The sequence below is a fragment of the Lagenorhynchus albirostris genome, chromosome 16 (genome assembly GCF_949774975.1).
Source record: "Lagenorhynchus albirostris chromosome 16, mLagAlb1.1, whole genome shotgun sequence".
In the NCBI taxonomy this organism is placed as follows: Eukaryota; Metazoa; Chordata; class Mammalia; order Artiodactyla; family Delphinidae; genus Lagenorhynchus; species Lagenorhynchus albirostris.
In genome coordinates, this window is record NC_083110.1 from 19,242,377 (window position 1) to 19,269,592 (window position 27,216).

At 35.3% G+C, this 27,216-nt stretch overlaps 1 protein-coding gene across 1 annotated transcript in view; it reads right to left on the reverse strand.

Annotated features, from left to right (window-relative positions):
* CTNNA3 (catenin alpha 3) overlaps positions 1-27,216 on the reverse strand; it is a 1,656,790-nt gene that overhangs the window by 366,432 nt on the left and 1,263,142 nt on the right. Inside the window, exon 12 of the mRNA XM_060125436.1 lies at positions 25,348-25,548. Within this exon, the coding sequence (XP_059981419.1) occupies positions 25,348-25,548 (201 nt within the window). The remainder of the gene's footprint in view (positions 1-25,347; positions 25,549-27,216) is intronic.

Consider the following 27,216-nt stretch of genomic DNA (forward strand, 5'->3'; position numbering starts at 1 on the left):
GCTAGTCATTTCATACACATTATATCATTTAACCCGCCAGAGCACTAGAAGTCAGGTGTTGCTCTCCTCCTTTTATGGGAAAGAAATCTGCATCTCAGGATGGTCAGGGTGTTCACCCAGAGATGGTAAGAGCAAATGCTGGCCTTTAAAATGTGTGACTGAATTTATTTATTTATTTATTTATTTAACATCTTTATTGGAGTATAATTGCTTTACAATGGTGTGTTAGTTTCTGCTTTATTGACTAAATTTAAATTCAAATGCTTAACCATTACAATAATCAACTTCAAAAAAGACTCATAAACACGTTGCATGAGCACACGAAGAGATCACTATCATAAGTCATTAGGGAAATGCAAATTGAAATCCCAAGGAGATGCCACTTCATACCTACTATAACAGCTCTAATAAATAAGCCAGACAAAAACAAATATTGGTGAGGATATAAAGAACTGAAGAATACTCATATATTGCTAGTGGGAATGTAGAATGGTACAGCTACTTTGTAAAACAGTCTGGTAGTTTCTCAGGCAGTTATACATAGTAATTATCACATGATCCAGCTATTCCATTCCTAGGTGTATAGCCAAGACAAATGAAGCATATGTCCGTGTAAAAACTTGCACACAAATGTTGATAACAGCATTATTCATAATAGCCCCAAAGGAGAAACAGCCCCAAATGTTCATCAATTGATGAATGAATAAAATGTGGCATATCCACACAATTAAATATTATTCAGTCATAAAAAGAAATGGAGCTCTTATACAAGCCACAACATGGATAAATCTCAAAAAAACGATGCTAATGAAAGAAGCCAGACACATAGGACTGCATACTGTATGATTTCATTTACATGATGTGTCTTGAAAATGGGAATTTAAAAAGCCAAGAAGAAATGAAAAGAGAAGAAAAGAGTAGATAAGTGGTTGACTGGGGTTGGGAGTGGGAACAAGAAGTAACAGTAAACAGGCATAAGGAATCGTACTGTGGTCATAAAAAAGTGCCCTAAAACTGATTTATGATAATACTCGCACCACTCAGTAAATATACTGAACACCATTGAATTGTATACTTGCAATGGGTGAATTTTATGATATATAAAATACGCCTAAATAAAGCTGTTTACAAAAAGACATGTTGCACAGGTTTACTGACAGCTATTTGAAAATGTCTATTACCAATTACTGAAGAAATTTATAGCAGTTAAAGAAATATCAACCTAGTAGTTGAGTACTAGTAAAGAAAAAGATGTTAACTTAGTGACTGAAAGCCTAATACAGATTAGGGAGACAATACAAGAAGATGGTCAACACAGAATAAAGATGGGAATGAAAAAACTTAAACAGAAAAGAGTATGAGAATAATGAAGCAAAGACCAGGGAACCAAGTTGGTACTGTTACTTCAAATTCTGAGGGCAAATTGGTACTGGCCAGATTAGAACAGCCTTTGTCCAAAGCAATGTTAAAATAGACATCAAGACTCCAAAATTTTTATTTCCTTTGAATCAGGGATTCCTGCTATGGGAATTTATGGCAAAGAAACTGTCTTAGCTACAGACAAAAATGATTTACACAAAATAATTAAAATGTAAATCCTTATCATTATTCACAATGATGGAAAAATTGAAAATTACCTAAATTCTTTAAAAAGAATACTTTAAGTAAATAACTGTATTCATATATGAACTATTATGCAATAATTAAATTGATTTTACCAATGAAACTGTGATAAAAGAAAATGCTTATGTCAAAATGTTTAATGTCAAAAGCAAAATACAAAACTGTATACACCATGGCCTTAAATAGAACAACACAGAAAAAGGACTGAAACTAAATATGCCAAAATACATATTTTAACATTTCATCATATGAAAATAATAATGGTCACTTTTTCTGAATTCTGGAAATCTAGATGATTTATTATTTTTTCTTTTTAAATCTTTTTTGAGGGGATCACTAGATTATCTAAAATTAGCATGTGTTAAAGTTGTGATGAAAATTGTTTACTTAACAAGCATTTTTAAGGATATACTGTTTATTCATATTTCCACTGACTTCAACCTTGAGCCTTAATAGAATTTTAATCATAGTTTAGGTTTCTATTTTTGAAGTGGGTCTGGAGAAACAGTCCAAGCCCAGAGACAAAAGAAATTTAAAAATTTTTAAAAAAGAACAAATTTTAGAGGTTTGAGGGAAGGGACTTATTTGTAGAGACCTAAGGAATCAGGGTTTAGACGTAGGAGTACAAGGAGGTACTTCATTGCCTGCAAGCATATATAAGATGGAAACACAAAGCAAAGCAATGCCAGACCTTCTCAATTACTGTAAGATTTATGAAAATAAGATTAAGTAATGACATTTTAAATAAGGACCAACTTACTCCACAGAAAATTTGATTAAAATTTGGAAAGACGACTAAAGGAGTTAAAGAAATCACTATTCGGGCTTCTCTAGTGGCGCAGTGGTTGAGAGTCCGCCTGCCGATGCAGGGGACACGGGTTTGTGTCCTGGTCTGGGAAGATCCCACATGCCGCGGAGCGGCTGGGCCCGTGAGCCGTGGCCGCTGAGCCTTTGCGTCCGGAGCCTGTGCTCCGCGACGCGAGAGGCCACAACAGTGAGAGGCCCGCATACCGCAAAAAAAAAAAAAAAAAAAAAGAAATCACTATTCATGAAGGTTGCTTAAAGACTGCTTAAGTTAGCCAATAACTTATTTTAAGTTAGGAAGAGAGGGCTTTTACATAAGGGGAACAGTAAGGCAAGCAGTTTGAGTCTCTGGAATTGAACGACTTGGCCGTACAGCCTGAGTTTTTTACCTACCCTTACTAATGTTCAGTGTATTTATCTGTATAAGAGTTAATACTAGAGTCTGCCTTTACCAACAAAAATTATGATTTTTGTTGAGATAATTAAATGGAGCTAACACATGAAACATATGTATTATTAAATACAGTGAGTGACACATGTTAAGTGATTATTTAAAGTTAACCTCTGTTATTAATTGAGATAAATTGACTCACAGGAGACTCAAAAAAGAATAAGAAGTAAAACAGAAACCTAATTTAGTTAACTATTAAGAAAACAATATTTTTAAAATCACATTTATTTCCAAGCAAATGACAGAAAAAAAATTAGCATCGATATGATCAGTATTTAAATCAAACTTAATTTCTGTAATATAAACATAAAAACTGATTGTTCTGTCTTAGAAATATTTTATAGGGTCAGCAGGAATCTTAAGTTCACCAATTTTGATTTCCTCCTTTGACAAGAGAAAAAGAAAGATTGGAAAAGAGAAAGAAACATAAGCTAAAATAAAAAGACAGATGAAGACAGTAAAGGAAAGAACTAAGCTCAATCAGGATAGATTATCATGTTCTGCTTAGTTTCTTAACCCCCAGATTTATTATTACCTCCACAAATAGTACCATAGACAGCTTCCTGATGGCTGAGTTCAATCTAATGTCCCAATTCTTATCCTTTCTCTAGTGAAAAGGGGATTTTAAAAAATCAATGCTCAGAAGAGTCAGAATCTACTTAAACTTGTAGATGGTCCAGTTCTGACCTTGGGCTAATTCTAGTAACTGGACTTCTGGTTTACCCATGACAGTAATGCAATACTTTCTACTTGATTTCAACAACTTGGATTCTTCATTGCCAGAGTTCTTTGGTGGACCTCCTGTTCACTATACTGGTCCTTTACTGGATCTGTCCTGTTGGAACTCCATGGATCTCACCCTTGAAATATAGCCCAATGGCCAGAGTCTTGTAGATTTCCCTTATGCTGACTGCCCATTTGACTTCATAGTTAATATTACATGCACCAATAATGCCAATGATTGTGCACACCTGTTACATATTCATACTACAGTACAGGGTTATATCTGTCTGTCTTGGTTAATATTAACTGCTTGTATAAACTGCCACGTATTAGCTGTCATCACATACTTAAAAAACTCAACTTCCCTTGCCTGATTGGCTTTCTTCACTTATGATATTGATTGTTAGATCTGTTTCTCCAAACACAAGTACTTATAGCATCCAAAAATTCATGTCCAGTATATAAAGTTTCAACTCCACTAGGGGATTTTTCCAATTCAGATAAGAAGTCCATTTCTGGACAGTTCCAGAGATAAATTTTAGATTTAGAGAGGGAGAGAGGTTAAGGGTATATAAGAAGTCCCTCAGGTAATTATACCTAAAGACTTTTAAAATCTATACTCCAATTTTTCCAAGAAATTATGCTACTTTCTCTACAATGTATTTTTAATAGAATATTTGAGCTAAAGCTAACTGAAATCAACTTAGGAAGTATGACTTTATTATTGAAATGAACTCCAGATGTCTTTATAATGGGCAAGTGGAGAAACATTAAATGCCACTGAGAATACGAATTTTGAGTCCTCCTAGAGTCCTATGTATTCTCACGGCTATTGTTAGAGATGTTTTTCTGAAACAAACATGCTCACTGATGAGTTACAAGTAGATGAAACAAGATGATAAAACCAGACTCCCTTTAGGAAACTACAAACACTTCAGCAACCATCAAATTCCTTACACCTTCATCCTAGTAAATTATGAGCTATCAAAACTGCACACATTTTGAAAGTTTACTGAATGCAATAAAGTCATCTAGTTGCTATGCTGCAACTTGAGATAATAAGGGACTTAAAAAATAGATTCAGTGGAAGCAAAGCCTGATATCTTTGGGTGTCAGAGGCTACTTTGACTAAGCTCATTTCAAATTACAACATCAGCAAAATTAAGCTATTAAAACTATAAATAAAAGAGTACTGTTGGTCCTAAGAAGAAATAGGACTAATTGGATACTCACATGCCTCTTAGGCTATATTTCTTAAATGTGCGGCTCATCAGTAGTTATTACTAAAGTTGGCAGAAATGACAGACATAGCAAATTGCATTTCTAGACTTCTTTTTATGCAAAATGTTTCAGGTCACAGAATAAATGTTTGAGTCACTGAATAAAATCTAAGAAAATAGATGTAAACACGCAGACATCAAAACACATAATTACTTTTGCCTTTACCTTTTCATACTTGCTTTTGCAATGATGCATGGTTAAATGAACCTCATAAATTTAAATTCCAATAGAAAACAAACACTTTCTATATTCTATTTAAGTATATGAATTGGGTGACCTAATTGAAAAAAATGATACCAATAATACACAAACTCTTAAAAACAATTTGAGGGAAATTGGAAATTGAGAACGGCTGCTGAGTCTCAGTGCTCATCAGGGGGTTGTCTCCTACCGCTGGTACCATGCTCAGAGCGGGAAAAAATTGTGGAAACAGAACGGAATGATAAGTCTTCAGAAATCACAGCAGAAAGACCAATACTCCTATCACCTTTAAGAAGTAGGCATCATTACCTGTGTGTGTGTGTGTGTGTGTGTGTGTGTGTGTGTGTGTGTACAACAAGTTATTTCAAAATAATGAGCTTGAGGTACAAGGACAGTTTATAACTCACCTAAGATCTCACAGACTTCAAAAGCAGAGCCAAGGTTCTAATTCAAACCTATCTGATTCCTAGGTACAGATGGCAGTTCTCATCTAGGCCATAGATTACATTTCATTCTTGCAGCAAACTTTAATAATCCAAACAGTGCCTAGTTTATACTGTTTTTAGCAAGGTTTTTAGACTAAATCAATGCACTTTGAAGATCAGGTCTTCACCACTGTTTCCCCAGAGGTCAGAAAAATGCCTGGCATAGATCAGTCATTTAATAAAGAACAATAAATGAACAAATAGTTTAGCAAATGAAAAGTGCATTCATTTAGAAAATTGTGTTTATTTATAAACACTAGAATTGCAAATCAAACATTTTCCAACTTACAAAATCTCTAGATGGTTAAATCCATAATTAATGTACAAATGGGTGAGGAGAAATTTTTTTTATGTAAGAAAATATTATGCTCTTCCATAGAGTCAATAGAATTTTAGAGAACAATGTCTAAAATTTATGAAATAATCAGTTGCTTACTGTGATCATCAATAAAAGAGACCATTTTCTATTTAATAATATATTGTGAAGCATCTATATATAGAAGGAAAGAAATAGGTTCTATCTTATAAATATTGGTCATGTAATTTATTAATTCCTTGATTTATCCACCAAGATAAATGGACTATTTGAGGTACTATCATAAGCTACATCATAGGATCTTTATTCTTTATTCTTCAATATTCTGGATTTATTCTTCAATATTCAATAATATTTGGAAAATACTATACTTGTTAAATTCTTTGTTCAGTGCCCACTAATTCCAAAGAATTATTTGTTGATTAAAAACTGTGAGCAAAATACATCAAGCTTTTCACTGTATTACTTAATTCTCACAACAAATCTATCATGAGTTCACCATTTTACACATGAATACTACTTTTCAGAAAGATTATGCACTTTGCCTAAGGATGCAAAACCAGTGACAAAAGTCCGAAGTCAAAACAAGCACTTGTAATCTTCAAAATCAGTAATTTTACTGTGCCATGATGCTTCCATAAAATCAAACATTGCATATTTTTGTATGTTTCAAATTTAAAAAATCAAAATTCTTGCCATTGTTTAATGATTTACATAAACCTAAGTTCAGATACCACTACTTTCTTCATCTAAAGTCTTCTCTCTATGGTTCCAAAACCAGTCTCTCTCTTTTTTTTTAAGTTTATGATTTCTGTAGAAGGAACTATCCTCAGACAAACTGACCAATGATGCTGGCAATGGACAGAAGGCATCTGGTTTGAAAGCCACTTAGTAGGACCACAGCCTCCTCATACTGAACCCCTCTTGGCTTTAGAATTTTCAGAGTATCCAGATATAAACATGAATGCTTTCCTTCCCACAAGTATATAGCAAATCATGTTCCTTTAGTGGAAATTTGGAAAAGAGAAAAAATTCTAGTCCTGCACTAACTGTACTTAAGAGATGTTTTAGGAAGTATATTAAATATAATCCACAGGTAAATTTCAAAATACAGAAGGAGAGTGATGCAGTTAAGGGATAGGAGCAGGACAAAGGACTAAAGATTTTTAGTAACTTTAAAAAATATATATGGCATAGTCTTCATATTTTCAGCCATAAATTTTTTTGTAGCACTCCCAATCATAATTTCTGCTGTTGAGATAACATTGTCACTAAATAACACTACATGATGGGAACAAAAGCAAAATGCCAGAAGACACAATAAAGGCTAGAATGTGGTTTAGAGGCAATTTGGAATACGTCAATGGTTTCTGGAAAATCTATAGCATCATAAAAACCTCAAAGCCACATTTCCTCTGAAAAATATTAACCAAAGGTATCAAAGATAAAAATGCTTACTTATATATTGGCTGATGATAAAGTTTAAATCAAGCAGTATGAATGGCTGATGTGCTCTACTCCTCTGTGCCATTATTCCTACCACTTCATTCTGAGAGGAATTACTGTATCCTTGTCAGTTAGAAATAATTTTCAAGCCTCTGGGAGAATTTTTTTTCTTTTAAATAAATATGAGAATGCCTATTTTTGAGAAAAAAATGTACTCAAAAAAGCTGGAAGTTTGGAAATTTGGTATGGCCTTTAAAAACAAAGGTGTGATTTCACTTTGGTAAGTATCATTTGGTTGAGTTTTTCATGAAATAGCAAGACTAATTTTGGGAAGTCCTTTATATAATGACAAGCTATGTATTAAAAAAAAAGTAAAATAGAAGAAAGCTTCTGAATCATATTAAAATATCTAAACTAACATTTTAAACAATACTCACTTTGAAACCATAGCTTCCTATCCTCTTATTAGAAAAAATGTAGAAAACATCTGCCAATTTGTTGCAATGTAGCAAAATAAATTGGATAGTAAGTATATTTGTAGCAACTAAAAATTCTTCCTGGGTAGCTTCTCTTGTGATAGTTTTGTATGACTGGTAATGACAAGACTAGAGACTTTTGCTTGCAGTTTCATGGTAGAATAAACAATTTGAATTACTTGATCACTACAAAATAACTTACAAAAAAACACTTTATCACATTTCCAGGATCTAAATAAGATAGGAGACTTATTCCAATGGCAAACTAATGGATAAAGAAGATGTGGTATATATACAAGGAAAACTAATCAGCCATAAAAAAGAATGAAACAATGCCATTTGCAGCAACATGGACGGAACTAGAGATTATCATACTAAGTAAGTCAGAAAGAGAATGACAAATAACATATGATATCACTTACATATGGATTCTAAAATATGACACTAATTAACTTAGCCATGGAACAGAAACAGACTTGCAGACATAGAGAACAGACTTGTGGTCGCCAAGGGGGAGGAGGGGTGGAGGAAGGATGGATTGGGAGTCTGGCATTAATAGATACAAACTATTATATACAGAATGGATAAACAACATAGTCTTACTGTACAGCACAGGGAGCTATATTCAATATCTTAAACCATAATGGAAAAGAATATGAAAAGAATAAATATAAATACATATATATACATATACATATATATATATATATATATATATAACTGAATCACTTTGCTGTATACCAGAAACTAATACAACATTGTAAATCAACTATACTTCAACAAAATTAATTTTTTTAAAAAGGAAACCTATTGAAAGGGAAAAAGAAAGTGTTGTAACCAAATATGAAATAATTGTCTTTTAGGGCACATATTAGTATTGTAATGGGCATTTAGACTTAGGTAGTAGGGAAATGGAGGTGATGAAAAGAAGAATCTTGATTAGACTTGGAACTCTGGAATGGGGCTAATGTGTTCTGAGATCTGTAGACGCAAATGTGTATCTTCTCCAGGGGAAAAAAAAAATCCTCCTAAGAATTCATAGAATAGCAAGTATCAGATTTAGATTCTCAAGGACTTCATGTGCTGAAAATATATACATATATACCTGTATCGCTTACAATAGGCCAGGTGCTGTTTAAGAGCAGCTTTAAATATATCACATGATTAAATTATCCAACAACTGTCCGAGGTTGAAACAATTTTTATATTTCAATTTTACGTATGAAAAGAGTGAAGTATAAGGAAGTTTTATGTTTGTTCAAAGCCAAACAGCAAGAATCTACCAAATATGTAAAATTCAAAAATACATGTGTTTAAAAAACCAGAAAGGATGGATTAGCATATAACATACAACTGGAGAGAAAATTAAGAATAGAGAATAAATGAAGTCAACTGACCTTTGGCAAAGGAGAAAGGGAAAACAATGCAGCAAAGATAATCTCTTCAACAACTGGTGCTTGAACATTCGGACATCCACATTAAAAATGAAAAAGAAGGGACTTTCCCGGTGGTCCAGTGGGTAAGACTCTGCACTCCCAATGCAGGGGGCCCAGGTTCAATCTCTGGTTGGGGAACTAGATCCTGCATGCATTCCACAACTAAGAGTCTGCATGCCGCAACGAAGATCCCACGTGCCACAATTAAGACCCGGCGCAGCCAAAATAAATAAATATTTTAAAAAAAGGAAAAAGAATCTAGACACAGACTTTACATCCTTCACAAAAATTAATTCAAAGTGGATCATGGATCTAAATGTAAAATAAAAACCTATAAATCTCCTAGAAAAATAACATAGGAGAAAATATAGATGACCTTGGGCATGGTAATGACTTTTTAGATACAACACCAAAGGCATAATAATCCATGAAAGAAATAATGGATAAACCAGACTTCCTTAAAATGAAAAACTTCTCTTCTGTGAAAGACAATGTCAAGAGAATGAGAAGGCAAGTTATAGACTTGGAGAAAATATTTGCAAAGACACATCTGATGAAGGACTGTTATCCAAAATATAAAAATAACTCTTAAAACTCAGTAATAAAAAACAAACAACCCAATTAAAAAAAGGGCCAAAGGCCTTAATAGAAACCTCACCAAAGATATACAAATGACAAATAAGCATATGAAAAGATGTTCCACATCACACGTCATCAGGGAAATGCAAGTTAAAACAACAAGATACCACTATACACCTTTTAGAATGGCCAAAATCCAGAATACTGACAACACTAAATGCTGGTGAGAATGTGGAGCTACAGAAACTCTCACTCATTCACTGCTGGTCAGAATGAATGCAAAATAGTACAGCCACTTTGGAAGACCATTTGGCAGTGTCTTACAAAACTAAACATACTCTTACCATACGGTCTACCATTTGTGCTCCTCGGTATTTACATAAGGGAATTAAGAACGTTATGTCCACATAAAAACCTGCACATGGATGTTTATAGCAGCTTTATTCATAATTGTAAAACTCTGAAGCAACCAAGACACCCTACAGTAGGTGAAGAGATCAGTAAACTGTGGTACATTCAGTCAATGGAATATTATTCAACACTGAAAAGAAATGAGTTATCAAGTCACAAAAAAGACGTGGAGGAAACCTAAATGCATATTGCCAAGAGAAAGCAGCCAATCTGAAAAGGCCACAGAATGTATGGTTCAACTACATGACATCTGGAAAAGGCAAAACTATGGAGACAGTAAAAGATCAGTGGCTGTTCAGAGTTAGGGGAAAGGGAGGGATAAATAGGCAGAGCACAGAAGATTTTCAGTGCAGTGAACCTACTCTGTGTACTATAATGGTAGATCCATGTCTTTATACATTTGTCCAAATCTATAAAATATGCAACACCAAGAATGAACCCTAATGTAAACTATGGTTGTTGGGTGGTAATGATGTGTCAATGTAGGTTTATCAATTACAACAAATGTACTTCTCTGGCGGGGAATACTGATAATGGGGGAAGCTATGCACGTGTTGGGGCAGGAAGTATATAAAAAAATCTCCGTACCTTCCTCTCAGTTTTGCTGTAAAACTAAAACTTCTCTTAAAAACTAACAAAAAAGGGACTTCCCTGGTGGCACAGTGGTTAAGAATCTGCCTGCCAATGCAGGGGACACGGGTTTGAGCCCTGGTCCGGGAAGATCCCACATGCCACGGAGCAACTAAGTCCGTGTGCCACAACTACTGAGCCTGAGCTCTAGAGCCTGCAAGCCACAACTACTGAGCCCACGTGCCACAACTACTGAAGCCTGTGTGCCTAGAGCCCGTGCACTGCAGCAAGAGAAGCCACTGCAATGAGAAGCCCGCGTACCGCAATGAAGAGTAGCCCCCGCTCACACAACTAGAGAAAGCCCACACACAGCAATGAAGAACCAACACAGCCAAAAATAAATAAAAATAAATTTAATAAATAAAATGAACTTACATAAATCAATAGGAAAAAGAAAAACAAAAAAAAAAGAGAAAACTAATGAATTGGAAACATGATACAGAGAAATTATTTGATTTTCAGTACAGAGAGTGAAGCAAAGATATGGTAATATATAAACCTGAGATCAAGAATATAAAGGATAGAATGAGAACAAACATCATGTTTGTTCAAACAAACATCATCATCATGTTCAAACAAACATCATCATCATGATGTTTGAACAAACATCATGTTTGTTCAAACAAACATCAAACATCATCAGAGTCTCAGAAAAAAAAAAGAATAGAGAGAATGGAAGAAATTACCTATTTGAATAGAGGATAGCTATTAATTTTCTAAAACTGTTAAAGACATGATTTCACAAATAGGCAAAATGTATACCAAGCAATATAAATAAAATATATATCCATACTTAAGTACATCATAGTAAAACTGCAGAATGCCAAAGACAAAAAACAAAACAAACTTAAAAGTACCAAGAGCACCTAAAGATGAAAGAGAATTAGCCTGGGAGCAGACTCATAAAGGAATATTGTCTTTATTCCCCATGTCTACTCTTTCTTCAATGCTTAGTGCAAAAAATGAAGATATAACTTCATCTTAGGTAAAATGTGCTGACATAATTAATTAATTAATTATTATTCAATCAATTAATCTATATTTTTAAAATCAGTCCTAGAATAATGGTTGAAAGAACAGGCTTTGAACCACAGACCTGTATTTCAATATTGTTCCAATCTCTTAATTAGCTGTTTACTGTTGTAAAATTAGACGAATCACATAAACCCAGTGAATTTCAGTTTCTTCATGTATACAATGTATATTATTCCATGATAGCATTGTTTACAGGGATATTCCCTGGAACGCAGAAAACAAAATACATGGGAAGTATCAGGTTGACCCATATAAAATTATGTTACAGGTCAAAACAGTTGAAAATCAGTTATTATATTTAGGCCAACTTAATATTTATAGTAAATATGGTTTTCATTAGAGAAAGCATCAAGTTTACTTTTAAATTCATATACAATGAAGAGAAAAACTATTTTTCAAAAGAAGAAGCTAGTTCAGAATCAGTCTTTCTGTCTACCCCATTAAAGTCTGTAGGAATTACTCTAGGCCTGTCTACTTGTTTCATTAGGTTCAGGCATGCTTTTATTGAAAGCTATAAAGTATTTCCCTGGTATGTCCAACAGACCATTAAGGTGGCCACCATAATACTCTTATCTTGAGTTTGAGCAGGAACTATGACTTGCTTATAACCAATAAGATATGGAAAAGTTGATAGAATATATGTGATTATGTACACATGATTATAAGATTATATTACATAAGATTATAGCACTTGCCTTGCTGAGTGTCTCTTTCTTGCTGACTTTGAGAAGACAAGCACCTGTTTTGGAGAGTTCCATAGTAAGAACTGTGGGAAGTCTCTGGGAGCTGAGAGTGTCCCTTGGTAGACAGATAGCCAAGAAAAAGAAACTGAAGCCCTCAGTCCTAGAACCATGAGGAACTGAATTCTGCCAACGACCTGAACGAGCTTGAAAGAGGCTATTTCCCTAGTCAAGCCTGAGATGAGGCCACAACCCTGTCTGACACCTTGATTTATATTTTACAAGATTCTAAGCAGAGGATCCAGTTAAGTCTTGTCTGGATACCTGACCAACAAAAACTGTGGGGTACTAAATTGTATTGCTTTAAGTTGGTAATGTTGTGATATTGTTACTCAGCAACAGATAACTAATACACCTAGAAAGAGAAAGATAAATCATCAGACAGTGGCTCATAACAGAAGATAAAAGGCAGGTTATTCTTTCCAGAGCCATTCACAAATTCCACAACCATACTAACTTGTTCTGCAATAGTTGCAATCTTTAAAAAATTGCATTATCAAAATAATCTTTAAAAGTAATCTTTTCCATAGAAATCATTTTCACACTGGTAATGGCCAAATGAAGAGGCCCTGAATGGACAATTACTGATATTCTTCAATTCCCCAGGAAGCCACATTTCTCCTACCATAGCAATATATGCCACTGGTGGTATGGAATTGTGACATTCAATGTATAGAATAATTCTGTGTTTTTAGTGTAAATTGCTCTAACTAGCCAACATAAATTGGGTATTCTGTTGAGAATGTGCTGTCCGAGTAGCCGCCATATACCGGCTTTTGTGAGACACTTCAAAGTGTCTTCATTGGCTCTGCTGTGAGCATTCTTAGCTGCTCCACTGAAAGATCCTTAGGGCTGCACATGGAGAGAAGAACCATGGAGGAAAGATTCAGGTCAAGGCATCTAGCATGAAGTAGTCATGGAGAGGACTCCTTTTTCCAATTGTTCTGCTTTGTCAATCAATCAACTTTATTAAGGCTCCCAGGTGAGCTGTGCATTCTGTTATTTATTCATCCACTGAACCTATATTTATTGTCTACTGTATGGCAGGTTCTTTGCTATGTTTCCAAAATTAGATGTTAGACCAGAAAGCAGGGGGGTTGAGAGATATAACCACTCCAAAAAGTATAGTCTATTTGTGGACATGGAAATAGATTGAGCATTTCCAGAATATAAAACACTTAGCAGTTGTGCTAAGCAGTCTGTAAAATGGCTCAACGGCCTTGCTTCCTGATATTCATACTCTGTCTTTAAGTAACTTAGTAACCCATTGAATTTAGTAACTCCCTTCTAACAAATTGAATATAGCAAAAATGATGGTATACCACTTCAGAAATTAGGTTATACAAAAACACTGGCTTCCAGCCTAGGGTCTCTCTTTCTCTCTCACTCTCTCTCTGGTTTGGATTGCCTGCTCTGAGGGAAGCCAGATACTAAATATAATACTAATAATACTAAATACTAAATATAATAAGTTATAAAATAAGATATCTGTATATAAATATTACTATCATAAATGGATATAAACATATGCACATATGTGTATGTGTGTATGCCATTTATACATACATATATATATATAAATACATATTCATAATAGGCATAACAGGTAATATTTACCACGTGACATGAAATCTAGTTTCTTAACAATGACAAAAGACATGACAAACACAGACAATAAACAAATACAAATAGTTAAGCATAAGCTGATAACAATATAACCAGACAGTTTTAAAGTTTTAGGATTATGTAGTTGGGTTCACAATATTCTAAGCTAGCTAGGTGACATCTTTTGGAAAGGATAGTGAATTGCTTTCTTTATCATGTGACTAATTTAATGATTCTGTTTGTCTAAATGTATTCTAGGCTCCTTTTAGAATTATTTTTTCTTGCAGCCCATGACTTTCTATTCTAATTTGGATCAGTTGCTTTCTAGACCTGCTAGAGATCTGCCATCTTGTCATTTTATTCATTACATTTCTGAGTTAGATTTACTATTTCAATTCTCCACATTCTTACTATTTCTGATTTTTCCTCATTTTGCTTGAATACATTTTCAAGTCATTTCTCAAAAAGGGTTTGTGTAACTTAAATATCCTGGGTTCTTACGTATACAAAAAGGTTTTATTTTGCCACACATTTAGGATGAAAGTAGTGTTCTAAGTTCAAATTAATTGTCTTACTGAATGTGAGGCCATATTATTTCATTGTTTTCCAGAATTCAGTGATGCTAACAGGAGAGCTGGAACCCTCCCTCTCTGACGAGCTCTGCTTGTGCATACCCTGGATTGAGGTGTTTGCTGCTCTTTTCCATCTATCTGCACGTTTCCAGCTGCTTACTATCTTCTGGATGTTGCTTTTCTCTGATGAGCCAACACCCATGCATTTCACGTTATGGGCTCATTCCTTTTGTTTCCCTTTACTGTTTTATAAAAGCGATGTTAAACTATAGAGTGAGGTAGAAATATTTTGTGAATCTGCCTTCTTGCTAACTTTTTTAATAGATGAAAAAGGAAAAAAACACACTGCTAGTCCCTGAGCTCAAAATTATTTGATTGTAATTGTGAAGATAGGATGAATACATTAATAAATACAAATAATGAAGAAGGGATAACTATTTACATACTGAAGTAGTTGGCAGAAGGAGAATAAATAAATACGGTAGGGGAGATGGTAAGAGAAGTACAATATTTTAACTTACTGCTTCTTCCCGCAAAAATAATTTTGTTTTTTATCAATATCAGTAATCTATTTCCTCTTTCTAGTTACATAAGAATTTTAAGGCAAGTAGTAATTTTGCACAGCAAAGGAAACTAAAAACAAGACGAAAAGACAACCCTCAGAATGAGGGAAAATATTTACAAAGGAATCAATGGACAAAGGTTTAATCTCCAAAATATACAAACAGCTCATGCATCTCAATATTAAAAAAACAAACAACCCAATCCAAAAATGGGCAGAAGACCTAAACAGACATTTCTCCAAAGAAGACATACAGATGGCCAACAAACACATGAAAGGATGCTCAGCATCACTAATCATTAGAGAAATGCAAATCAAAACTACAATGAGATATCACCTCACACCGGTTAGAATGGGCGTCATCAGAAAATCTACAAACAACAAATGCTGGAGAGGATGTGGAGAAAAGGGAACCCTCTTGCACTGTTGGTGGGAATGTAAATTGATACAGCCACTATGGAGAACAGTATGGAGGTTCCTTAAAAATAAACAGAATTACCATACGACCCAGCAATCCCACTCCTGGGCATATACCCAGAGAAAACCATAATTCAAAAAGACAAATGCACCCCAATGTTCATTGCAGCACTATTTACAATAGCCAGGTCATGGAAGCAACCAAAATGCCCATCGACAGATGAATGGATAAAGAAGAAGTGGTACATATACACAATGGAATATTACTCAGCCATAAAAAGGAACAAAATTGGGTCATTTGTAGAGACGTGGACGGACCTAGAGACTGTCATACAGAGTGAAGTAAGTCAGAAAAACAAATATCATATATCAATGCATATATGTGGAATCTAGAAAAATGGTACAGATGAACAAGTTTGCAAGGCAGAAATAGAGACAGATGTAGAGAACAAATGTATGGACACCAAGGGGGGAAGTGGGGGATGGGGGGTGGTGGTGGTGGGATGAATTGGGAGATTGGGATTGACATATATACACTAATATGTATAAAATAGATAACTAATAAGAACGTGCTGTATAAAAAAAAATTAAAATTAAAAATAAGAAACTAAGCTTTACCAGCAAAAAAAAAAAAAAGAAAGTAGTAAAGGAATGTGCCTTTAACCTTTGTTAAATCACTATAACCTACATTCAAAATCAACTTTAAAATATCTAGAATCTTGAAATACTGGCAGCAGTGTTTATAATAAATGATAATCCCTATATCAGCAGAGAAATTTTATAATATAAATTGTTCACTTAACTTTAACTGCTACAGACTTTGGCAGACAGTAAAATTCAATGGTGGATGCTCACCAGAATATATTATACTTTCTAAGATACTGCTGGGTTACTAATACATGTCAGGAGAAGAACCATTCCTAAGTCCTTAGCCTGCTGTGTGGGGTTGTTAAGCAGTAATGCTTTCTTTTGTAATTGACAAAAGAGGAAGTTGTAAATTACCATGAGCTAGAGAATTCAAATATGTGAAATGAAAATATTTGTCAGCAGAAATCAGCATGGGCACATGGTGGGAAAGAATTTCCACATGCCTAAAATCCCTTTGGCTTTTCTTGAGCTACATCCTTACTGAGCTGGGTAAACAGGACACCTGATCAATGTTTCCAGAGACTCTTTTATTCCACTTGTTCTACTCCCAGCATTGTTATCCCAACTGTGGCTATCATTTAAAATATACTTCCCTTCTTCAGTCAAACAATCCTTTCTTCCTTCACTGAAGATCTTGAGATATCCACTAAGTTTATAGTATTCCCCAAGTTTACAGTTTTCACCAAAAGGTGAAATAATCTTTAACTCACCCAATCATGATAAACGACTTACATATGGACTTTATGTGAAAATATTCACATCTATTCATAAAGCTTACAGATAACACTGTCCTTTGAAAGTATTGGCCTTCTGACAGTGTAAATGCAACATTGCCTTCTTTTGGCAGTAGATACCTACTGTTCACCTTAGAAATGCTTAATCCTTCACTTACTACACTTACTCTTGTCTTGGAAACTTGGCAATATCATCATGGCTATTGTGATCACCCTCATCCGAGCAGCACTACATTTGAGGAATCCCAGAAAAATGGACATGAAGGACAGGTGGGAAGGAGAGGCTGGGAATGAAATGGCTAAAACTATTGCCAGTTAAGCTCTGCTATCTACACCAATTACTTAACACCAGAGGAAATGCAGTCTGTTTCATACATTCACCTTCACATGGTTTATGCTCTCCCCAAAGCCAGAAGATGGAAAATCCGAGAGATGCCCCACATCAGTTTATTTTCTAGGCTCAGTGACCTTGAACCTCAAATACAGTTTTTCAGATGTATGTAAAAGTTGTACCAGCTCACAGCAGTAACTGTATAACCAGACTTTCCAGGCCACATATAATGATCTCTAAAAAAGTAAAATTAACTTGTCTTTACAACTGAGGACTATTAATACATGAAACAGATACTTGTAATGACTGGAGTTATTTCATTAGTTTCATAAATCGGACTTTCAAGACGGAGTACAAGGAAGGAGATTCCTACCAGATATTAGCTCCCTTTTAAAAACATAAACTATGTTGCAGTTTATAAAACATTTTACAGTAATTCTATTATAAAGAGACAATTGTTGGATTACCCAGGTGATAAAAGGCTATTCCAGAGCTTCCTAACAACTGTTAGGAAGGGTGTGTTTTAGAGGGTTACTGGGGTGTTGAGATATTGATGCCCATAGCCCTCAGAAGGGCTGGGAAAGACCTAAGACTGTTTACGACTCCAGAGCCTCTGATCCTCTCTGGCCTTGAATAGCCACTTCTCTTTTCCCAGTGGCTGTGCAAACACTATGATTTTAGAAGGCACTAGTCTCCTCTCTTACAAAGAATGTCTAGTACTTAGTAAATCTTAAAATGAATGAAGTCAAAGTCCCCATCCCTTTAGGTTTAAAATAAAATGATATAGTTTGGTACAGTATTACTGTATTTGAACAATAATAGGATTACAGGCCTATTAATTTTTTGTCATTATTGTCGTTAAAGAAAGAAAAAAAGAAGAAACTCCTGAATGATCCATTTTTCTACTTTTCACAAAACTTCATAGACACCCGTATGTTTATCTTGCCACTATCTTGGTAACAGAATCACATTCACATCGTATATTCTAAGGCACATCATCCCTGAAACACTTAGATTTAAAGTGGTATCATAATACCTCATTTAATAAAACCACCAGGCATAAAGCATGGCTTTATGCTTATTTTTAAAATTTCATAAACCATCTGAAAGAAATGGGTTTGGAAACAAGCTGCTGAAAGGCCGTGCTCCTGTTTGGGTGATACGGATGGAAGCATTTCCATTGTTCCAACACAGATGATGACCAACCAAGCTGGAAAATCAGTACTCAATTTCCCTTCTCTGGGTCCTTTCACTCCTTTTTTTTTTTTTTTTTTTTTTTTTTTTGGCGGTACGCGGGCCTCTCACTCCTGTGGCCCCTCCTGTTGCGGAGCACAGGCTCCGGACGCGCAGGCTCAGCGGCCATGGCTCACCGGCGCAGCCGCTCTGCGGCATGTGGGATCTTCCCGGACCGGGGCACGAACCCGTGTCCCCTGCATTGGCAGGCGGACTCTCAACCACTGCGCCACCAGGGAAGCCCCCCTTTCACTCCCTTTTTGATGCTACTCCTCTCGTGCTCCTTGCCACCCCCACCTCCCTTTGCTCACAGACTCCAAAGCCCTTTCTGTGCATGTTCAAATTCTCCACTTACTTTCCCAACGATCCCTTCCTTTTAACCCGTGCCATTTCAGCTCATCTATTTTTAATCTATCCTTCATTTAGCATCAGCTTCACAGTTCAATATTTTATATTTTCCAGATTTGGGAAGGTATCAGCCCCTCTTTATGATTGTCTGAAATCCACCCTAAGCCCTCTATACCATTTCCTTCCTTGACAATAAAATGTCTACTAGTGTGTCAGAACGCCTTCTTTTTATTAATAAGGACAGTACTAACAGTGGCTTTTTAGATTATTCCACGTACCTACCTTTCTTAGGATCTAACTATATCAAAAATGTCAAAAAAAGCCTTTGCATTACCCAGTACACATAGGGGATTTCAGTTTTGATGGTACTTTTTATCTGACAAGTTTATATTTCCAATAACTTAAAACGTCAAGATAAGTAAGTACCCTCAGCCCGCTCACTAGATCTGGGTCCTATTCAAATCCAGGTCTCTTTGGACAAAAAAAACAGGTTTTCCACTCAGAAGCTCTAGAAGCTTCTTTCTTCAATTCACAATGTCAGTTCAAAGTGCCAAACTTCTGCAGCAGCAGCAGTACTTCTAAGGCCAGGGGATCTTACTCTTCTTTAAAGAGGCTAAATTGTCATTTAACTTTTGATTTTGGCATCACCAACAAGAAGACACTGGTTATGCAGGCTGGCCAAGTGATATGCAGATAGAAGTGGTTTATTAATGCTCTCTGACTAACTGTGTTAAAGGGTGTCAGATTAGGGCTGAAGCCAAAAGGAAGAAAGTGCATAATCCCAGAGGGCTGTCTCAGACTGCTACCGGGGGAGGAAGTTTGCCAGCATATGCTTCTGAATTTGAAGGCACGGCTGCTACCCTTTAGGGGGATTTGCAGGAACCATTAGTGAAAATAGGTTTAGTGGGATCTTTCAACAGATGCAGTTCAAGGATGGTTCTTGGAAGTAATTATTTATACAAAAGTCATGATCTCTTGTTCAAAAGCTTGCTAAAGAACCTTTTAAGAATCTGATCCGAAGTTCTCTGAAAATGGCTAATATCTGACTCCGGACAGTAATGAATCACCTCCCTGATCTTTTCTCTGCCCCAGCCTTTGACATAGGCCACTGCTCTTGGGTTTTGTTTTTGTTTTCTTTCCCCACAAATTGAGATGATAACTTGTCCTCTTGCTTAACTGTAGTAGAATGTGTCACAGTATAATCTTACAATGAATTTTAAATTTAAAATTGGGAGAAGGACTTGAGTACTCCTACAATGTATAAAATGCTATTGGGAAATATGAAAATAAATAAAGTGTGGTATCTACCTTTAAGTACGTTACAATCTAGTGGGAGAAACTTGTATGTAAATGGCTGATTATGATACAAGGCAAAGTGAAATAAGCATTAACTAGAGGATAAGCTCATCCATGGTAACACAGGTAATGGAGCAATTAATTCTAACTGAAAGGGAATCAGAAGCTCCTTTGTAAAGGTGGTGGCATTTGAGAAAGTTATAAAGAATAATTATAACTGTAGAGGGCCAGTAGAGAAGAAAAGGTGTTTCACTGCTGGAATAAAATTAGCATAAGCATATAGGTTCAATTCAAGAGTTGTTTTGTTCTGTTTCATTTTAATCTAGCACATGCAAGACATTATGGCAGGCTTTGGAAGAGATGCAAAGAGAAACAATACAAGTTTTCTTTTCTCCTATAACTTAACTTCTGTTTTGAAAGAAAAGTCATTTCTAGATAAATATACCTGAAGAGTTCATCAGTAACATATAGTTGCCTGTAACAATGCACCTGAGTGGCAAGTCCTTTAAAATCTACAGCACAGGAGACCAAGAGCTCACTATTTCCAGAGAGAGTAAAAAAAAAAAAGGTTTCTAGAGTACACAGGGGTATGAGCTGTTTCTTGAAAGGTGGATAAAATTTGATGTGATAAATAAGGCGCAAGGGTATTCGAAATGACAGGTACAGCATGGACAAGACCTAAAGGCAGAAATGATCCTGGTATGCCCATGTGATTGTGAAAGCAACAACTTAGATGGAGTAGAAGGTGCCTTTTGGCCCATGCTAGGAAGAAGAAAACAGAAATTCACGTTTAGGTGAATTCAAACGCCTACAAAGTTCAGGTAGGTATATTAAGTGAGCAAAGCAGACTGGGCATATAATGAGAGGTAATAAAGGAGACTATGGCCCAGTCTCAACCAAAAGAAAGACACTACTAAGCTCCAGCCATTTTCGTTTCCATGGTAAACTCTGCTCTAGTGTTGCCAGACCCTCCAATTTGTTACGATAGGCCATTAATCTGGATATATATATATATATATATATGTATGTATATATATTCATATATATAATTAGAAAGTAATTCTTATAATAAAACATAAAACTTTGTTGGTCAAAACTCTACTGGACACATAAGAATTCTCTGAGTCACACTGAATCACATCCAGTATGTGGACCACTGAGTTGCAACCTCTGCTGGATGGTAGTGGGCAAAGACGGCTGGAACTAAAGCTTCTGTTTTATATCCTATAGCCATTTAAGATTATAAACAGAGATGCAACATAAGGACAGTAGCTAAAAAATGTTTCAATTAGGCTACAAGAATGCAGGCTATTTGTATATGAAAACTATTAAATGAAGGAAATTGATCGGAATTACTAACTGCTATTAAAGTTTTTTAAATGTTTTTTAGAGAAATTCATCTTAAAAGTCTATCCCTTGTTTCAACCGGTCACAAGAAAAATTTACAACAAAAATTTGGAAATATTTATTGGCTCTAAATTGTTCTCAACTGTCTCATTTGCCTTTAAGAAGAAAAATTGCAGCTATACGACTCTTCTCCACTCTAACAGGGGAAAGCGTTCAAGTTTGGGCCTGAAAGAGTACTTGATGAATGACACTTTATTTGCCATCACTACCAGTTGCCAATGTTGGAGGCCACCAGGATGTCTTGGTCAGGTTCATCTGTGTGTTTGTTGTGTTTTGGTCCATGAGCCTAGCTGACTTTGAAACCAGGTGGAGTTTGAGTGTTTGCAAAAGATGATTTGGGTCCTGCTGATTTCTGAATTGATAGAATTCATAAATCACTTACAAAAAATATTATGTGTGTCCACTCTTGGTTTAGGTTTTCTCCCAGCCTAGTGTGAAAAAACTGAAAATGATGTTAGGTATACAACTTCTAAGCCTTCCCATTGCAATCCAGAAGGCTTGTTATTTAACACAAAAGCTAATATTTTCTCTCCCCTATTGGGAATTCCTGACAGGTAGAGGAGCTTAGTAACAGGGAAGAATTGGGCGGAATAAAAATTTCTCATGGAGATTACAATACTCCGCCTCAGTCTGAATGAAATGCAGCATTCCAGATGTTGCCTACATTTCACTGAAAACCAGCTGGTTGATTTCATGAACCATGCAAATCCTGCAATGTAACAGGGCTTCTCTAAGTGCTGATAAAACACTTAGAAGATCAACAAATCTTGAAAATGTGCTAATGAGCCACAAAGTCTGATTAAAAGCAAAGGTGCAATGTTCCAAAAACATTCTTTGTGACTTAGAGAAGTATGACTTAGGTTTCATCATTGATGACAGTACTTTAAAGGCAAATTGTGCAAAGATAAGAAAGTCTCATTAATAAGAACAATTCACAATAGCTCCTTATTGAGTTATTTTCGGAAAAAGGGTTAAGACCTGAGAACTGCATAAAAGGAAAAGAAAGAAAGAAAAACAGGTCACATATACAGACCGTTCACTTGCTAAAATATGAACTATTAAGGCTTCATAACATAAAACATGACATTTTGAATTATTTAATTTGATGATTATTTATAAATAATAAGTCCAAGTTATGGGCAGATGTGAACAAAGATGAACATCTTCTGTTAATTAATTGTGGAGGATAGAATAGTTGGAAGTATTTTTCATAGACAATATCTCTATGGGAGAGAAAATGCTCATATATTTTAGCTTTGGTTAAGATCAAACTGATCAAATTAGCATTTTCATCTAATTTATTGCTCAGAATTCCCTTTAGTGAGGAATGCTTTTGATAAATTTCAAGGAAAGCTGTTGCAGAAAAGTTTGAAATTAGACATAAAAAACCCCAAATGAGAAGATTTTAAGATAAGCCAAAAAGTATCTAAAAAACTAAAACGACAAAATTGGAAAATCATAAACTATACTGTTATATTACTAATAAGATGTGACTTATACAGAATAACCCAGCATTATTCCATATTTATTGTATTTGTATTTGGGGTACAGGACATAATTTACCTGGAGAATTTCAATTAAAGTTACATACAAGTAATTAGAGGAAAAAGGATTTCTCTCTCTTCTGATTGAATGATAATGTAGCCATATTGGTTAGTTATTTTGTAAGGTCATCATAAATCATACAGGTATTGACAAAATTGTAATTAAATGTGTAAATAACTTTGTTTCATTTTTGTTTTCTTATTTCAGATTATAAGAATTGATTGTGAATGGAGTGTTCCCACAACACATTTCACATTCTGGACACTTCAAAATTTCACTTCCACTTCTTTGCATGTGAAGTCCAGATATGGGCGCTATACTATAGAGAATAAAACTATAATCTTAGTACCTCATACAGACATGGTGACCATAAGAGTGTGTTCACAAGACATTACCAATACGATTACAAAACTGAGACAGAAACAAGATGTAGGTACAATTTCGGTAGACTTTAGTCAGTTCCCTATAGGACATTTTTCACTGGCTAAAAGGAGAACCACTGATGCCTTCTTCTTTTTACTTACAATGCTATCCCCAGAAGGTAGAAAAAAATCAGAGAACTCTGTACTTGATTTTGACCAACAGGAAAGGACCAGCTAAATTTAGTTTAGAGAAGAGATGCTGAACTACTCTAACACAATTATCTCCTTAAGCAAGTAAATGTATCGCCACACCTCACTTATAAAGCAACTACCCTGTACCCTATTCGTGACACCAGTGACTTTTGAGTAGTATAGAAATATCATATCAAGAGTTGCAAATACACCTCCTTCATCTTTCCTTAGTATATCTTAAGCATTTCATTGTTTTAGAAATATTTTAAAAGAGCTACTGAGAAAACTATGCGCCAAGATTCATTAATGAGTTCTGTATCAACATGCTAGGAAAAGAGCAACACTAATCCTCAGTTCTCTACAAAACTTGCCAAGGCTACCTGTGGTATAGCTCTTCAGAACTATTCCCTAATGAAGGCTATTCAAATGCTGATAAGCTTATCTTTATTAATTTCAAGGAGCAGCTTCCTCTCCCCCCAAATCACCCATCTCCATCCCTTCTACCCCTTTCACAAAACAAGTATGTACATCCAAACACAATATGCCCCATGCATAATATGAACAATTCTCTAGGTAGGATCAATGACTTAAGTATGGAATTTCAAATATTTTAGGAATCATGGGTCCACTGTCACTCTCCTCTTATGAAGTAATTAATAAGAAAAATTCAGCCTGAGGTTTTCACAGATTACAAGGGCTTTTCACAAGAAAAACTACTGCCATGATGACTTCTAAAGATGGTTGGTTGCCCTCATTCAAATTGCATCCACTGTTTTTGAATTCATAGGAATTTAAATGCTTCTTTGAATGTTCTATAAGTGTCTTGGAGAAATGTTAATAACAGTGCTAAAATAAGAATACTATTTTAATGTGTGATTCAAAAACTAAGCATTTATTAGCTGATTTCAGAAAATATTAACTTCGGTGCTGCAACCAAAACAAAATCCTGGTCTGGTATTTCTTAAGTAATCAAAGATTATGTGAAAGAACAAAATAGTGTTTTGCAAACAGATTGCAAAAGAAGGTAGAAAGCATTTCTCTGGAAACATAGAACAAGTTTGCTCTGTTTAAGCAATGTAAACAAAAACCTGGGGGGTACCAATCAGACAGCTAAAAGAGAGCTTGGAAACTATTACATACTTATCACATCTGGCCTAATTATATCTCCTACCAACTCTAGCATTAATAAACATTCATAAGTGGCTAAAGGCCTGTGGGTAATTTATATAATGCATATATGTATAAAAGCCTTTTTTCTCCAGTGAATATATTTACTTCCCAGAGATAAATTTCAAATCACACAACCACAGGATGTAAGCCCCTATCAGATAGTAGAGCAATCTATTTCAAAACAAGCCACACAGACTGAGATCTCCTTTCCATATGTATGAATATTTGGTAGCTATGTAGATGCAAATGTCAGGAAGAGAGCAGCTGTTATTGGGGACAGAGACTTACCAGTACTTGTCAGGAAGTTAACATTTCTCATCACACCTTCTGTGTAAGCTCCTGGCTCGTAACTGTCCATTTCACCTGTGACAATGTGAGCAACTCTTGCGGCCCGTCCTCTGATAGCACCTGCAGCTCGATCTAAATTATCAGCATCCTGGTCTCTCAAGGCAATGATACATTTGTTGACATCTTCTAGGATATGGCTCTCTGTAAGTAAACAGGTCAAATTAGTTTCGTGTTTTTTTTTTTTTATCACACAAATCTAGCATACTATAATTCATGTTAATTTCTGGTTGTGGATAATGTGCACATTGGGAGTAAAAGACATTGACAACTAAGAAGAAAAAAATACAGATGTGACTTTGATTATACCTTTTTCAATAGCTCATCTTGTAAAACAAAAATTTTGCATTTTTATCAGCAAGTTTTACAGATTGCATCTTATTTTAGATTCTAGTTCCAGTAGGTTAGATTTTAGATTTGAGTGACTTACAGATGGAAATTAAGGAAAGATTCTAGATTGAAACAAAAATAAAATGTATAATGATGGAATACTTAATCCTGATTAAGCACAATACTATGCAGATTATGAAACTCTTAAAAAAATCACCTGCCCTAAATATATAGAAAAATAACTACGGTGTTCCATTCAACTAATGTTCACTGATGTACGATATTTAACACAATTACAGAAATATTATAAATTAGCAAATGATGAAAATGGTGAAATATATAATTTTATACTGTAAAGCAATAACCTCACTACATCTGTGAAAAGACATATATAAAAAGGGCTTTAAAAAGATTGATTGATTTGAAGTAAATGAATCCCAGAGAAATTTGCTCACTCTGAAGAGTATCTCCAGACCTCTTTCTCTCCTTCCTTCTTTGCATGATTAAGGCATGAAGACCGCTGGGAGTTATTACTATAGTCCAACAATGTTTACTTTTTCTATAAAATGATTAATACTCCCAGAATAAAACTAATGAGTGGAGCTGAGTAAATATGTAGAATATCAACAAGCATGGGCAATGATATTTCTAAGAAATTAAAAGAATACTAAAGAAATGGTTTCTATTTTTATTAAATGAATCCCCACCCCAAATCTTTAAAGACTCTACTACTTCAAAACACACAGAGAAAACAACTACAACAAAAAGGCCTCAGTAATTCCAGAACATATTGTTAACTTCTCCTTCCCCCTCCCCCTCCCCTTCTCCCCTTCTCTCTCCCTCTCCCTCTCCCTGGATTTGCTGACTTTCTGCAGGTAAGCTACACAAGACAGGTATTCATAAAGCTATTTCCTTGCAGAGTCACACCTTCCTCTTATTTTGTAGAGCATAATATCCAAACCATCAAAGAATACGGTCGTTGGTGAACTTCTTAGACCTGATGTCTACTATTCCTCTGCAGGTCTCTCATGCTTTAGTTATATCTATTTTACAATTTTCCAAATCCGCCATGTTTTTTCATGTCTCTGTGCCTGTGGGCATATTAGAACCTTGACCTAGACTGTTCTTTTGGGTTCCTGGACCCAATGTCAACGTGTGTGTGTGTGGGGGGGGGGTGCTTCCCCACAACAAGCAACTCTCTGTACACCAGCTGGGTGACCTGTAATTCAACTCAATTCTGACACCATCTACCTGGAGATAGCATCAGATTCCACAGGTTAAGGGTTTAGTCCCACAAGACTGCCCCTTCCCACCCTGCTACAGACACCAGTCAAAAGCCTAGATCGTTACTGTGCTTCTGCTACAATTTGAAGGTTCCCCCCTTCTGGACTTCAGACGCTGGTCCAACTTCAGGTTGTTACATATATTTCTGACCAACTAGCTATAAATCAGAGGTTCCCACAACCTCCTTTTTAGGTTTGA